This window comes from Branchiostoma floridae, chromosome 5 (genome assembly GCF_000003815.2).
Source record: "Branchiostoma floridae strain S238N-H82 chromosome 5, Bfl_VNyyK, whole genome shotgun sequence".
Taxonomy (NCBI): Eukaryota; Metazoa; Chordata; class Leptocardii; order Amphioxiformes; family Branchiostomatidae; genus Branchiostoma; species Branchiostoma floridae.
Window position 1 is genome coordinate 26,404,624 of NC_049983.1, and position 14,552 is coordinate 26,419,175.

At 40.3% G+C, this 14,552-nt stretch overlaps 1 protein-coding gene across 1 annotated transcript in view; it reads left to right on the plus strand.

Annotated features, from left to right (window-relative positions):
• Window positions 1–13,604, plus strand: part of LOC118416053 (UDP-glucuronosyltransferase 1A1-like) — a 14,345-nt gene extending 741 nt beyond the window's left edge. The window contains exons 2-8 of the mRNA XM_035821105.1: window positions 268–373; window positions 1,155–1,418; window positions 2,677–2,889; window positions 4,045–4,185; window positions 4,761–4,980; window positions 5,437–5,656; window positions 12,258–13,604. Of these exons, the coding sequence (XP_035676998.1) occupies window positions 268–373; window positions 1,155–1,418; window positions 2,677–2,889; window positions 4,045–4,185; window positions 4,761–4,980; window positions 5,437–5,656; window positions 12,258–12,555 (1,462 nt within the window). The 3' untranslated portion in view covers window positions 12,556–13,604. The remainder of the gene's footprint in view (window positions 1–267; window positions 374–1,154; window positions 1,419–2,676; window positions 2,890–4,044; window positions 4,186–4,760; window positions 4,981–5,436; window positions 5,657–12,257) is intronic.
• The last annotated feature ends 948 nt before the right edge of the window (window positions 13,605–14,552 follow it).

Below are 14,552 nucleotides of genomic sequence, written 5' to 3' on the forward strand. Positions count from 1 at the left end.
TTGATCAGGTAGGTTCACATGCCACGACAGTGCAAATGTCAGTTTACATAACGTTAAATAACTCAGCTATTGTGCGACGATTATCTGCTGCTTATTCATTTAGATATGTTCAGCCGTCATAACGAATGCAGCGTTTGCGCTGAACTTTCATTCTTCACACGCTCGCATCAGTTTTGAGGTTCCCAGAGGATGCTATCAATATAATCTAATCAACATGCGTCATGACTAAAGCATCAGCGACACTAGCTACCTGTTGTTTCACTCCAGGAGAGGCCACGAGGTGGTTTCTCTGGTTCCGTCTAACCTGTACGACAGCCAGCTCAAGGCGCTCAACTCCCCCATCCGCCAGAAGATACGGCTGGAGAAATATCAGGTAAAGGTGAACACTTGCATGCGCCACCTATGTTGGTTTATGTTGTATTTAGTTAGACTTGACCCGTATGTTAAGTTGGTTCAGTCCTATAGTTTAGTCCGACCACCGACTCCCAGAGTAGAGCCATGTTGGAATAAAGCTCCTCAAGTTATTTGCACTTGTGTTTGTTTGTTTGTTTCGCCCGTGAGTCGCTCCCTTCAGTGGTCCCTGTACTAAACTGGCGTTGAGTAAGGCTGGTCTGGTTGTGTCACAGCTATTACGCCTGCTAGTGATATCGCCCCAAATACCAAGGGGCGATATGGGGGGGGGGGGGGGGTTCCCTATACGAGCGTATGTAATAGATTTCACATGTAGTAGACACACCCACAAAGTTGATTCTTTCACATGCAAAGTAGCCAATTACCACTGCTGTGCTGACAAGAGGGTTGCTGTGGGTTGGGTCGAAATCCCAGTGGCACTTGCCTAGTCTCAAGCCCTTAAGTTGTCTTCCTGGCGTTTGGTCTCAGCAAGAGTGGTCACTATTTTCTGTGATGTGCATCGAAGAACGCACCGAACCACGCCTTTAGACTTATCTCCTCCTGTATGCTCTAATGTTTGGTTGATTATGAGTTTCTCCATGTTCCCTGTCTCGGTTACACTCGTGCTTCCCAATACCTTTTTTTGACACCCCCAACCCTAACACTAAACGGTTTAGGTTAAGTTAACATGACATATGGGTGACATAAAGTAGTTTTGTCAGAAGACCCGGATAAGAGTATCTGAATGACCCACTTTCCCCCAGGTCCCGGTGGAAGGAGACGTGTTTGACAGAATGATGCAGCTCCAGGTCCAGTTCTCACTGGGAGATGCCGAGGACTTCTCCGCCTTTCGGTTCGCCAAGATGGTCTTCGATTCCTTGGACGACGCCGTCAGCTTCGGCAGGGTGGAGTGCGACGTTCTGCTGCACAACCGGGACCTGATGTCCAGGCTGAAGGCCATGAACTTCGGCATCGTCATCATCGATCCCGTGACCTACTGCGGACACATCGTGGCGCGCATTCTCAAGGTCATTACTTCTTAACATGGCTTTCCAACTTCCCTTAAGATTACAAAAGGATTTTAAAGGTAATTTCTTAGAAATATGGTTTCTCAACGACTTCAATTCGAAATATCGCTTCTCAATGTCAAGTCAAGTCAAGTCAAGTTTATTGCACGACGATTGTAACAGGTACAATGTATGGCAAATAACATATAACTAATAACTACAAACTATCTACATCAGTATATTAATCTAATATAATAGAAAATATGGCGGCATAGTGTATTTCACATTGTTAAAGCACTACTTTTCTTTTGCATAGCATTATATATATATATTGACCTAGGTGAACAGATATGGAGTCGGGACATGATAAAAGTACATTGAATATTTCTCTACTTGTTTTAGGTAATGTTGTTCCGTTGTTACACATGGTCAGTAACTTTTTCCTTTCTTCATTATAATAAGGGCATATCATCAGGAAATGATATTCATCTTCAATACTGTCTTTGCAGATGGGACACATTCTCTTTTCAGCTGGTATATTTTTGTGACGACCCTTTTCAACTTCTAAACAATGTGCTCCGATCCTTAGTTTTGTTATACTATTAGTGAATGATCTGTTTTGAATTGATAAAAGATAGTTTTCTAGAGCGAAGGTTGTTTTAATTTTCGAATATGTTGCCAGTTTACTAAAGTTTCTTATCTTTTGTCTCCAGTTAGAAAGAAATGTGTCCTTTAGGCGTTCCTTGAACATGTTTCCAAAATATTTGGCATCGACATTAGGGTTTAGCCAAATATTTTGGAAACCATGCCTGCATAGTATATCTTGTGCATGTGTAATCCATTCATGTTCTTGTATAACAGCAGTGTCGTATGCTTTTTTAACAATTCTATCATTAGACATATTGTGTAATCTGAGCCAGTATTTAATCAGTTGTGTCTGGGTGTCTATATACAGTGGAAACATACCTAGCTCACCCAGTACAACAGCATTAACAGAGCTTCTTGGAACACTAAGCAATATCTTACAGTAGTTAAGCAGTACATGTTCTAGATCGGGAATCTCGTAGGAAATAATGATATTAGAATTGGCATCTCAAGGTCATTTCTTGTAAATACAATTTTTCAAGGTCATTAAAGATTAAGCAAGGCCGTGCCTAGGCTTCCCAATGTTAATACATATAAAACATCGATGGTTGTAATTAATCAGATGATTAAATGTGAATTTATTGGTTGGTTGATACAGTGATAAGTTGGTTGATGGACTGATTGACTCCCTCAGGTTCCGCTTGCCATTACGGCGACCCCGGGAATCGCAACGTTCCACCTCAGCCAGGCCTCTCAGGTTCCCGTTCCCATAGCAACGTACTACTGCCACAGGACGGGGTTCGTGCAGAGTCTGAAGAACCTGGCGAATCACGTGATGATGGCGATGATGGTCAGTTTGATGACGCGAAACATCGACTCGCTCGCATCCGGGGCGCTCGGGTACCAGGTAGGTGTTAACGACATCCGGCGCGCTCGGGTACCAAGTAAGTGGTAACGACATCCGGGGCACTCGGGTACCAAGTAAGTGGTAACGACATCCGGGGCACTCGGGTACCAAGTAAGTGGTAACGACATCCGGGGCACTCGGGTACCAAGTAAGTGGTAACGACATCCGGGGCACTCGGGGTACCAAGTAAGTGGTAACGACATCCGGGGCACTCGGGGTACCAAGTAAGTGGTAACGACATCCGGGGCACTCGGGTACCAAGTAAGTGGTAACGACATCCGGGGCGCTCGGGTACCAAGTAAGTATTAACGACAGCAAGTTGAGAGCACCCTTGGTGTGTGTTTTTGGGGGGGGGGGGGGGGTAGTCGTAGCCTGGGTGCAATACTATCTATTCTACATGACTGTATCAGTCAAGTAGATATAGAAGTCCCAACTCTACTTTGTTAATTCTCTTTTTCATATGTACTCAATTAGGCTAATTGATGCTACTATATGTCTTGGGGTGGTGGGAAATGGCGCACAGATATGTTGACCTAAGTTACCTAAGTTCATTAATTCATTTGTATTTTGTTATGTGGCGCTGTTAAAATAAGTTGTTAAACTTGAGTGCAGCGCCACATTGTCCTTGCTGTGTGTTTTTGAATAAAGAAAAAAATACTATTCTAATTTACAGGGTCTCCAATATACTTGAGGAAGCAAGTATGGGCGCCCGGGTTTACTAATTAAGTAGGATAACGCCCAAGGGCAGTCATGGAAGTGTCGCACGAAATTTGGTTAACTACTATATAGTTTATATATTGAAGTACTGACCACTAAACTGCATTACCTTATGGTTCAGATGGTGGTCTGCTAACCACTGAAATACACGGCTATATGGTTTAGATATGGGTTCAGATGGTGGTGTGCTAAGTAATATACTACTATAATACAATATGGGTCAGATATGGTAGTGCAAATCACTAAATTGCACGACCTCATGGTTGAGATGTTGGGCTGCTAACGACTAAACTGCACTACCTTAGTTATGTTTCGGATGTTGGTCTGCTAACCACGAAACTACACTACTTTATGATTTAGATATGGGAGTGCTGACCACTAAACTACTATCCAGTTCAGACGTGGGAGTGCTAACTGCTAAACCACTGCACGCTACAGGTGACGTTCGCGGAGCTGTCGGCGGAGACAGACCTGTTCCTGAACCGGGAGGACTCCATCGTGTACCCGCCACACCCACTCATGCCCAACATGGTGCAGATAGGGGGGTACCAAGTGCAGAACGCCAGCCCGTTACCAAAGGTAGGCTTATTTCAGAAGTAAACACCAACTCAAATTCAGTCAATATCTTAAACTCGGGTTAGAGCGCCCTGCACTAGGAAGGCACAGAAAAGGTATAAAAGGAGGAGTGGACCGGCCTCTGTCATTCTTGAGAAAGACGAAGAAAGTCGAAACCTGTCGAATACCGTCTCGAATACGAGCTGCCCTTTTCCCAAAGCTACGAATGGCACCCACTCAAATTTGGTTTATTGTTTGGCTATGTTATGGTCAGGATCTCGCCCGTGTCATACCTCGCTGAGATTGCATCTGGAGAGAATTTGGTTGGTCGTTTTGCAACCGACCAACACTCCCTGTAGTTTCATATCGGCCATGCCTGAATGCACTGATAATCGGACCAAAGATTGCTTCACTGTAATGTAATCAAATTTCCTTGTGTAGCATTTACCATTGAAAAAAATCAACATGCCAAACACTGGGGCAGAACTAGAACCTAGGCTGTAGAGGAAACCTTTAAGTGGTGTGATGGTCTTAACGCCAAAGATGGCAGAACCCCAACAGGAATCTTGACAAAAAAATGTTTCACTCGTTCCCAACAGGATCTTGAAGATTTCATGGAGGCCTCGGGAGACGCTGGCGTCGTCATCTTGTCCTTCGGTTCGTACGCCAAGGCCATGGGGAGGAGGAAAGCCGAGATGGTGGCTGCAGGGTTAGCAAGGGTGCCGCACAAGGTCATCTGGAGGTTCCAAGGTCAGAGACCGAAGAACACCGGAGAGAACACCTTGTTGATGAGCTGGATTCCACAAAACGATTTGCTAGGTACGGATTGAACATCTTGTAGATTTACACCACAGAAAGAAAAAGGGCTCTTTTTTTACCTTCAAGTTTGTATCTGATCATGATATGTAAGAAAACCAATTTTCCCGTCCGACTTTCGAGCTATAGATGTTCTTCAAATGCTTATTCAAATATTAGCACCAGACAAGGAATAATTGGTAGACTGGAGTCTCGAGAATGATCTACTACGCGAGGAAAGAAAGATATTATGATAATTGAGAGTAACTAACCGAGCACTAAGTGCTTCATTAAAAGCTGAAAGAGCTTTTTTTGGTACCAAGTTATAGCATTGAGTTTATCTGGCCTTATACAGATTTTACATAGAGAACAACGAATGGCTGAAAAATATCAATAGTCGGATTGACTACACACTGGCGCTTAGCAAATAGCTGTACAAATTCATTTTAGCGACATTGCACGTTTTGCATTTTTTTCCAGCCCACCCCAAGACCCGCCTGTTCATCACCCACTGCGGGATTAACGCCGTGTACGAGGCGATGTTCCACGGTGTGCCCATGGTCAGGGTTCCCGCCTTCGCAGAGCAGCATGGGAACAGCGACAACCTGGAGACTCTGGGAACGGGAGTCACCCTGGACATCTTCACCATGACCTCGGATGACCTTTACGAAGCCATCATGGAGGTCGCCAACAACAAAACGTAGGGACAAATCTGCACAACAGTTTTATTGAATTATAGCGTTATAACCGTATGTCTTAGAATTCAATAAAATGGCGGAGCATTAGATTTTATTTTTTTAATACTTCATTCTCTATTGAACTTGTATTCTCCATCGAAGTTTGCTTCTGAAGTAATTATTTACAGTCCCAAACCTTGATTTGTCTAACGAAACAAAATATCAACACTATTCCCGGTATCACATGCGCATCCTCGAGTTGTTACATCTATAAAAAAATTCATCATTATCAAGGTAGGCATTGTTCTATCACCTCTGAGAGAATTTAGTGCTAATTTTGCTGTGCACTTTTCTTGTTTTTGCAGGTACAAATCCCTCCCTTAGAGTAATATTTTTTTTCCAAAAAGTAAATTTTCCAATTCAAAGAAAACAGCACGGGTACGGATACCGTCGCGTTGTAAAATCTCCGACCATCAATATTCAGGTCGACATCGCTCATCGTCCTATAGCTAACCTCTCTGACGATGCCACCTCTCCACAGAGTAAGACTTATGACGATATTACTTTTTTTTTTTTTTTTTTTTTATTGCATTCTACAGTAGAATATACAATTCACATTAACAAAAACATAAGGACATGGACAAAAACATAAACCACGGATCCAACGGGAAAGTAAAAGACAATGTAGGTACAAATTGCTAGTATAGGAAATATACAGACTGAAGTATGTAGCAAAATAATGTAAAACAGGATGAATAGATGTATGTAAACAATAATAAATAAATAATTCGGACAAGCACGTTAGGAATTGTTACAAATAAAAAAATATAAGTGGAGCTGTACAGTATGTATGGATGAAAGTTGAATACAAGATGTATTTGTGCGTATACGTAAAATAATCAAACAATAGTAACCATACGTCAAAAAGAAACTTAAATAAATTAAAGCAACATCAACAATGACGGTACACAAGAAGGCAAGATGATGGCAAGATGATGATGGTTTTTAGTTCAATTTGTGCATTATCGGACCCCATTTATAGTAATGCGTCTCTAATTTGTTGTTTCTTGTGGCTATAATTAGTTCTGTTTTATAGTGTGACTTAAGGTATGAGATGTAGTGACCTAAGAATAATCGTTTGCCCCTTAGATTGAAAATAAAACATTTTGCAACTAGTATAATTACATTTTTAAGTATTGAACTATTGATATCACCGAAAATTACACTGAAAATATCTATAGGTAGAATTTCACTTGTTTGTTGTTCGAACCATTTTTTTATTTCTTTCCATAATTCGTATACTTTGGGACAGTCCCAGAGAGCATGTGTGGTTGTTTCTAGTTCTACTTCACAATATGAGCAAAAGGGGCTATCTATTAATTTCCATATGTGCAGCATTCGATTTGTTGGCAAAAATTTATAAATTAGTCTATATTGAAAGAATCTCATACGTGTACATATCGTTGTGTTGTATATCAATTTGAATATCAGTGTCCAGGGGACGGGAGTGTTAAACAGGTCTTCCCAGTAAGTCATAATATTAAGAGAGATGTCGGCTACACTATACATTCTCAGAAATGCTATATAAATATTTCTGTTACTTGTTTTTGCATTTAAACATAGGTAATTGGCTATATGTGGTAGAATAGGTCCGATAATTGGCTGTTTATCACGAATAATTGTTTTCCAGGCATCCGGCACGGCAGAGATTAATTGGTTGTAACTTAGCTTGTTTATAACTTTGCCAATTTTGTCACATAGCGTTTTATATGTTAAGAACCTGCCTTCATCATCTAACAAATCATTGATGCTTATTATGCCTTGCGAAGCAAGAGACTCCCATAATATAGGTTTGTTTTCTATCAAAATACTAGAGTTGTACCAGATTAATTGTGAATATATTTCGTGATGATTTTCGGGGGGTCTAAACTGGAAAGAAAGCCATGCCTTCATTACATCTTTAAAGAAGACACTAAGAGGAGGTTTAGCAAGATTAAAGCAATAATCCATATGTTTTTTATCAAGTTGTAGAAATGGGAAGACACCAATTCTAAAAAGGAGGTTCGACTTACTCAACACTTTTTTACAAAAACTATTGTCGGTTGAATAAAGTCTGGGTATCCAAGACGCTTTACGGGTCCTGTCAAAAGTCGGCAAGTGAATTAATTTTAACCCACCATTCTCATAACTATTATATAATGTTTTACGCTTTATTTTTTCGGGACGGCCATTCCAAATGAAATTAAAAATCTTTTTTTCATATTTTACAAAGAAATCGTTATCAGGTGTTGGCAGGGCCATAAAAAGATGTGTGAATTGGGACACGACAAGAGTATTAATTAGAGTTATCTTCCCATATAATGTTAGAGACTGACCTCTCCATGGTTGAAGAGTCTTGTCTATTTTGGCTAGTCTAATTCTATAATTTTCCAATTGGTCCTTTGTATCACCTGACATAATTACACCCAGCATCTGCACTGGCCCGTTTGTCCATTGCAAAGGAAGAGAACACGGAAGTACAAAGAAAGTATTCCTTAATGATCCAATTCGCAATATTTTACACTTATCATAGTTTGGTTTTAATCCAGAGATAGCGGCAAAGTCATTTAGGTCTCTCACTAGTGCTAAAATAGTAGACAGTTCGGGCTGAATGGGGAAGTTTGAGTCATCGGCGAATTGTGAGATTTTTGTTTCACACTCATTAACTGTTAGCCCTTTGATTTGACTATTATCTCTAATTTTCATAGCTAAAATTTCTACACATAGGACAAAAAGGTAAGGCGACAGTGGGCACCCCTGACGGACCCCTCGGGAGATTGGAAAAGTAGAAGATATATGTCCGTTATTTATAATCCTACTAGAAATATCATTGTACAGCAAAGATATCCATCTAATACAGGAGTTACCAAAACCGAAAAACCTCAATACGTTAAACATGTATTCCCAGTGTATAGTATCAAAAGCTTTCGCAAAGTCTGCTACAAAAATTAATCCCGGTTTATTTTCAGTTTCATAGTGCTCGATTATTTCCAGAATTCTTCTGATATTTTCACCAATAAATCTACCTTTCAGGAACCCAGTTTGGTCTTGACATATCAAATTATTTATGACTTTCTTAATTCTTAATGCTATTATTTTAGAGATAATTCGAACGTCACAACATAGCAGTGTTAAAGGTCGCCAATTCGTAAGTTGACTAGGGTTTTTGTATTGTCCATCTCCGTTTTGTTTAAGTAAAAGTGTAATAAGTCCAACTTTCTGAGTTTCTGACAGGTGTCCTGTATCAAAGGCATGGTTAAAACACATGAGCATTGGTTGTTTGAGACTCTTAAAGAACGTCTTGTAAATCTCTATAGGCAGTCCATCGAGCCCCGGTGCTTTACCATCCCTAAAACTATTAACAGCTGCCCAAAGTTCGTTTTCTGTTATGGAACCTTCGCAAGTGTCTTTTTGCTTTTCACTCAAATGGACATTGTTTGTAGTCGGGAAGAAAATATCAGATTTCTCTCTTTCTAAAGTAACAGTCTCGCTATCAGATGAATAAAGTGATGAGTAAAAGGATCTTAGTTCTGATAAGATACCTTCTGGTTCATGAATGTTTTTACCATCTGATGTTGTCAGGTTGTTCAAATTCTTCCTTGCCTGGTTTCTAAGACCTATCTTAAGGAAAAACTTATTACACTTTTCTGAAAACTCCATATTTTTTGCACGTGTATTATAAAGCTTCTGACTTATTTTTTCTTCGCATAAAGTTTCCAATTCATTCTGTAATATACTGAGCTCTTGAATCAACCCATCAGGTGGTACATTGGACGCATCTAATTTCATTGTGAGTTCATCTATACGGCCCTTAATTTGATTTTCTTTCACAGTGTTTTCTTTATATTTACGTGAGGAATATTTTATTGAATGTCCTCTGAAACAACATTTGAAGGTGTCCCAAACTGTTAGAGGGTCGCTCGTTCCGAGGTTGATTCGGAAAAATTCTTCGATGAATTCCTCAGTTAACTTAATAAAAATGTTGTCACTTAAAAGAGATTGATTGAATTTCCAGTAGTTTTTACCTCGCTGATAGTCTGCTGTTTTAATAGAAATAGAAATAAACTTATGGTCAGACTTAAATCTATCGGATATTTTTACATTAGATGTATCAGCAATAAGTGAAAAGGAAACTAAGAAATAATCAATACGACTTGCCTGTTTTCCTCTACGCCATGTAAATCTGGATATGTGTGGAAATTGGAAACGCCATATATCTACTAAGTCTAACGCCTGTATCATGTCAGAAATCCGTTGTTGTGCCTGAGGATGATAAACTGTGGAATTAGTTCCTGCACGGTCTAAGCCCGCATTGAGAACTGTGTTAAAATCACCGACGACAATTATATTTTCGTGGCTTAATTTCATATCTATAATTTTGTTTTCAACATAATCAAAGAAAGTGGGATTGTCTTTGTTTGGGCCGTATATGTTAGCCAAGCAGAAGCGCTTGCTTTTCACAGTAATATCTACCATAAGGAGTCGACCATCATCATCATTTTTGACATCGTGAACAGTACAATCTAAGTCTTTTTTCAAAAGAATAGCAACACCTCGCTGATTACTTGTCCCATGACTAAATAGTATTTGCCCTCCCCACTCTCTTTCCCATACATTTTCTTCTTTTAGGTTCGAATGAGTTTCCTGTAAACATATAATATCACTGGATTTTTCGGACAGCCACGTATAGATTTCTTTCCTTTTTCTATGATTTGCAAGTCCGTTAACATTATAAGATCCAATTTTCGTTTTACCGTCAATCATGGTTGTTGTCTATAACATTCTTTGATAAAATTTCTTTGTAAAGTGGAGAACAGGAAAGGTATGTGGGTGGACAATTCTTTTAAACATCTATCGCACCATATACTTTCATGATCCGTGGTATCCGTGGTATCCGAACAAAAATAAACTGTGTTACATGGGTACGCCAGATAAAGAACAGAAACTGAAACATACATACAGATGTAACTCAAAATAACTGAAATATAGTTAACAACATTGGCGCACTTCCATACAGACATATCAGCACCGATCTTACTCATACAAAATTTCCCGGCTCACCTAAATATTTTTTAAAGTCATCACCACCCTGTTTTTAACCTTGTCGAGATTCGTCGGCTCCGCAATTCGAATTCAACCAACATGGCTGAATTACCATATCAATATAGTAATAACAAGTAACGTTAAATGTAAGAACCAAAAAAAAAATAGACAAAGATATCATTTGTCCACGGAGCACATAATATAAGTAAACAAACATAAATAAATCAAATCTGTGTCCAAAACCTTAAATGAAATGGGAATACAGAATCAAATCAAAAACAAAAGGTGCGAGGTCTGGACAACAGAACAGGTGGTAACCATTATTTCATAATTGCGAACGCCTGGGAATGTGTCAGGACTCTCAGCCTTACAAGCTCACACATTCCAGATCATTGTAAACAAATAAACACACAGAGACAACGATGCATCAAAGTGAGGAAAAGTCATTTAATGTTGACAATCCACATTTGTGCATACATATCAGGTTGTCTTGTTTTCGGTTAAAGCGATATCTACCGCATTGATGCGCTTTTTTTCCTTTCCATTAACCAACAGTACAGCGTAAGTGCTTTTTGGAGGTACATAGATAGATATCTTACTGCGCGTATTGGTGTCCTTAGCTTTCTGTATCTCCGCATCCCGATCAGGAACAAGCTGGGACCTCGCTGCTTGGATCGGCGGCGGGAGGTGCTCGTAGACTGCGTAACCACTTCCTCGGAGTTTTCGTCCCTCCTTCAGTATGCGATCGCGATCATGATAGTTGACCAGTCTAACTAGTAGATGAGGGTTGGGTCGGGTCTTTGTTGGCCGCGATAACCGGTGAACTGCCACTAATGGCATCTTTTCCAAGCCAAGCTCTCCTAGCAAGAAGTCGTTGAAGAGCATTTCACAGTTTTCCTCCTTATGGTATGGCAGGCCCCTGATGATCACGTCAGACTTTCTTGAGTAGCGTTCTGCTAACAGATCCGATTTGACTCGCTCCCGTCGTTCGTTGTGTAGCTCTCTTCGCAGCTGTTCGACTTCGTTGTCTTTATACTCTGCGGCAGTCTCTAGCGTCAAAACCCGGTCGCGTAGTGAAGAAAGTTCGGTGGATAGCCCGTCGACTTTTACATCCAGCGTTCGGATTTGACCCGACAGTTTATCCCCGACAGTCTTTAGTTGTCCTGCTAGAGTCTCTTGTTGTAGTTTCGATTGTTCCAAAATTAAATGAGCCAAAGGTTGTAGTTCAGGAGGAAGAGAAGCCATGCCCGCGTTACTCGGCGTAGCCATTTTAGGTGTCTTGGGAGGGGGGCGATGAGTCAGGTTTGTCGGACTGCCGTTCTCTTCGCTGGTGTTGGAGCCCCTGGAGCGTCTGTTTCGTTTTCCCATGCAGAATCACCCAGAGTCGCGCATTAGAGTTCAAGTAGAATGGTTTTTGTTACCAAACTGCTGACATTTGTTACCAAACTGGTGACATTTTTTGAGCCGAGAGTAGGAGGCCTACTACGTGCCGCGGTGCATGACGGTATGACGATATTACTTTTCATCTTTTCCATCCTGCAGGTACAAATCCGCCGCCGTGCGGCTGGCGCAGCTCCAGCGGGACCAGCCGCAGTCTCCCATGGACCGCGCCGTCTGGTGGATCGAGCACGTCATCAGACATGGCGGCCTGCCGCACCTCAAGTCGGCCGCGCGACACCTCAGCCTGCTGCAGTACCACCTGCTGGATGTGGCGGCGCTGCTGTGCGCGGCAGGGGTGGTGGTGGTGCTTGTTCTCTGGCTCTGCTGTCGGTGCTGCTGTCGGTGCTGCTGCCGAGTTCTGTGCGGGAAGAAAACAGTCGCCAAACAGAAGCAGCAGTGATGGGAAATCTATGGTAACCTGCATGCAAGTATGATGTTACCTGTCCTTAGTGCTGAACACAATCCATGACATGGCAAAGGCAACGTTATCTGTAGTCGTCTATGCTTTTCCTGGGCACAGCCGGTTTACATTATCTGTGATCACCTCCATAAAATGAGGACAGAAGCCTGCAATTTTTTTTCTGTTCACAGCACACTTGTGAATAATTTCAACAGGTTGACAGATGGTTGTAGAACAAAGTTGTTGATCTAATATTTGAAACGTTATGCGCTCATTTTTTTCGGACGGAGTGTTACCTCTGACGGAGTAGTGTAGTTGGATGGTTTGATGCCTGTTCGCAGATATATCTCGATGTTCCTATATGCTGCATTCGTATGTAGTTTTGTACTACGAGGTGACGGACGTTGTTGTCTTTCATCGTAGCTGTTTATAAAAGTAATGTAATAATTTCAGAAGACACCTTCACGGTATGGAAAAGTCACAGCTCTTGTCAATAGGCATTTATGACCTTAGTCTGTCCCGGGCTCTTCATGCTGACGTCGTAGATTCTCGACCCAGCTGACTTACGTTATCTGATCTCCAAGCAGATGTTAGCCGTCAGTGTACAGAGGGGGCCGATTTCATTTTTTGAAAGAGACTCGCCCAACAAGGGGTCATGATTTTGAGTATGTAGTTATCTTCAGTAATGACTTAGACAAGTAAATTCCAATCGTGCTAATTGAAAACTTATTTTGCTTGATTAAGGAAGAAAGTTTATAACTCAGTTGCATTTTATGATATGACTCATAGACATGTGAAGTATGTGATATATAGAGGAAAATCGATAGATATCAATCATACATATGATTTGCATAATTCATAAATAAACGCTATGCTCTATTAATGGTAAAAATGCTGATTCCATTATTGTGGCCTTTGAAAGTTAGGTAAAATTGAATATTCGTAGATAGAACCCATCAAGATTATGATCTCATTCACATGATTTATTAGAAAAGGTTTCAACAGCCTTCTTCTTTGCTAAGATAAGACTTTCATACTCTGAACGACCCTCACCACAAACACTATGAATTTACGGAGGCTTGTGTCCTACGGGATCTATAAATTTGAAGCAGTCATGGCTAAGGTTTCCTAATTTATGGTTCTGTCGTATAATTTCCAGATGGGTCTTCCAGGATACAACCCAGTTAAGTAGCATCAATATCTGGGCTTATACACTGTTACTGATTGTTTTTACACTATTTTATGTCCTGCTATGACACCCCAAACAGTGTGCGTAATTATTATTATTATCATTATTATCATTTTTGTCATATTTATCCAGGGTAATCCGACTCAGTGGTTAACACTGCTACTTCAAGTTCTCGCTTATCGGGAATATGATGTTCAGGTATCTACACATTGAATAAATACCACACTAAACATTATAACACACAAGGCATTTAGCATGATATATCATGACATTCAATTATGGACTATATAGGCAACAAGATATATCTACATGACAGTAATTTAAAGTGATGGAAGTTATCCTAACATCAATGCTAATTGTTTAATGAAGGGTTATTGACCTGCCCCAGGTGTATATGGTGTGATAATACAGATTTGTACCTACTATGCATGGTGAATTAAGACAAATAACATAAGACTATGGAAAATTGTTTATCAGAGTAACCGAGTATTAATGAAGTATATGTATACAGTATGCAACTGGGCAATTTTGACTCTATGTACAGCATGCTGGCATTCTATGTAAAGCTCTTGGACTAGACATGCTCAAGTCTTTTTACATGATTTTATCAGCAATATGTATATATATTCATGCTAAAAACAACTTCTCAATTTTTTAGACATCAAGTATTCAGGTATCCATGCTAACACATAACATAAACTCATTTATCATCATATATTAGATATTTCAAGCAGCAAGAACTATATACATAAATATATATAGATAGAGTGATAGATAGATAGATAGATATAGATCGATAGATATATCT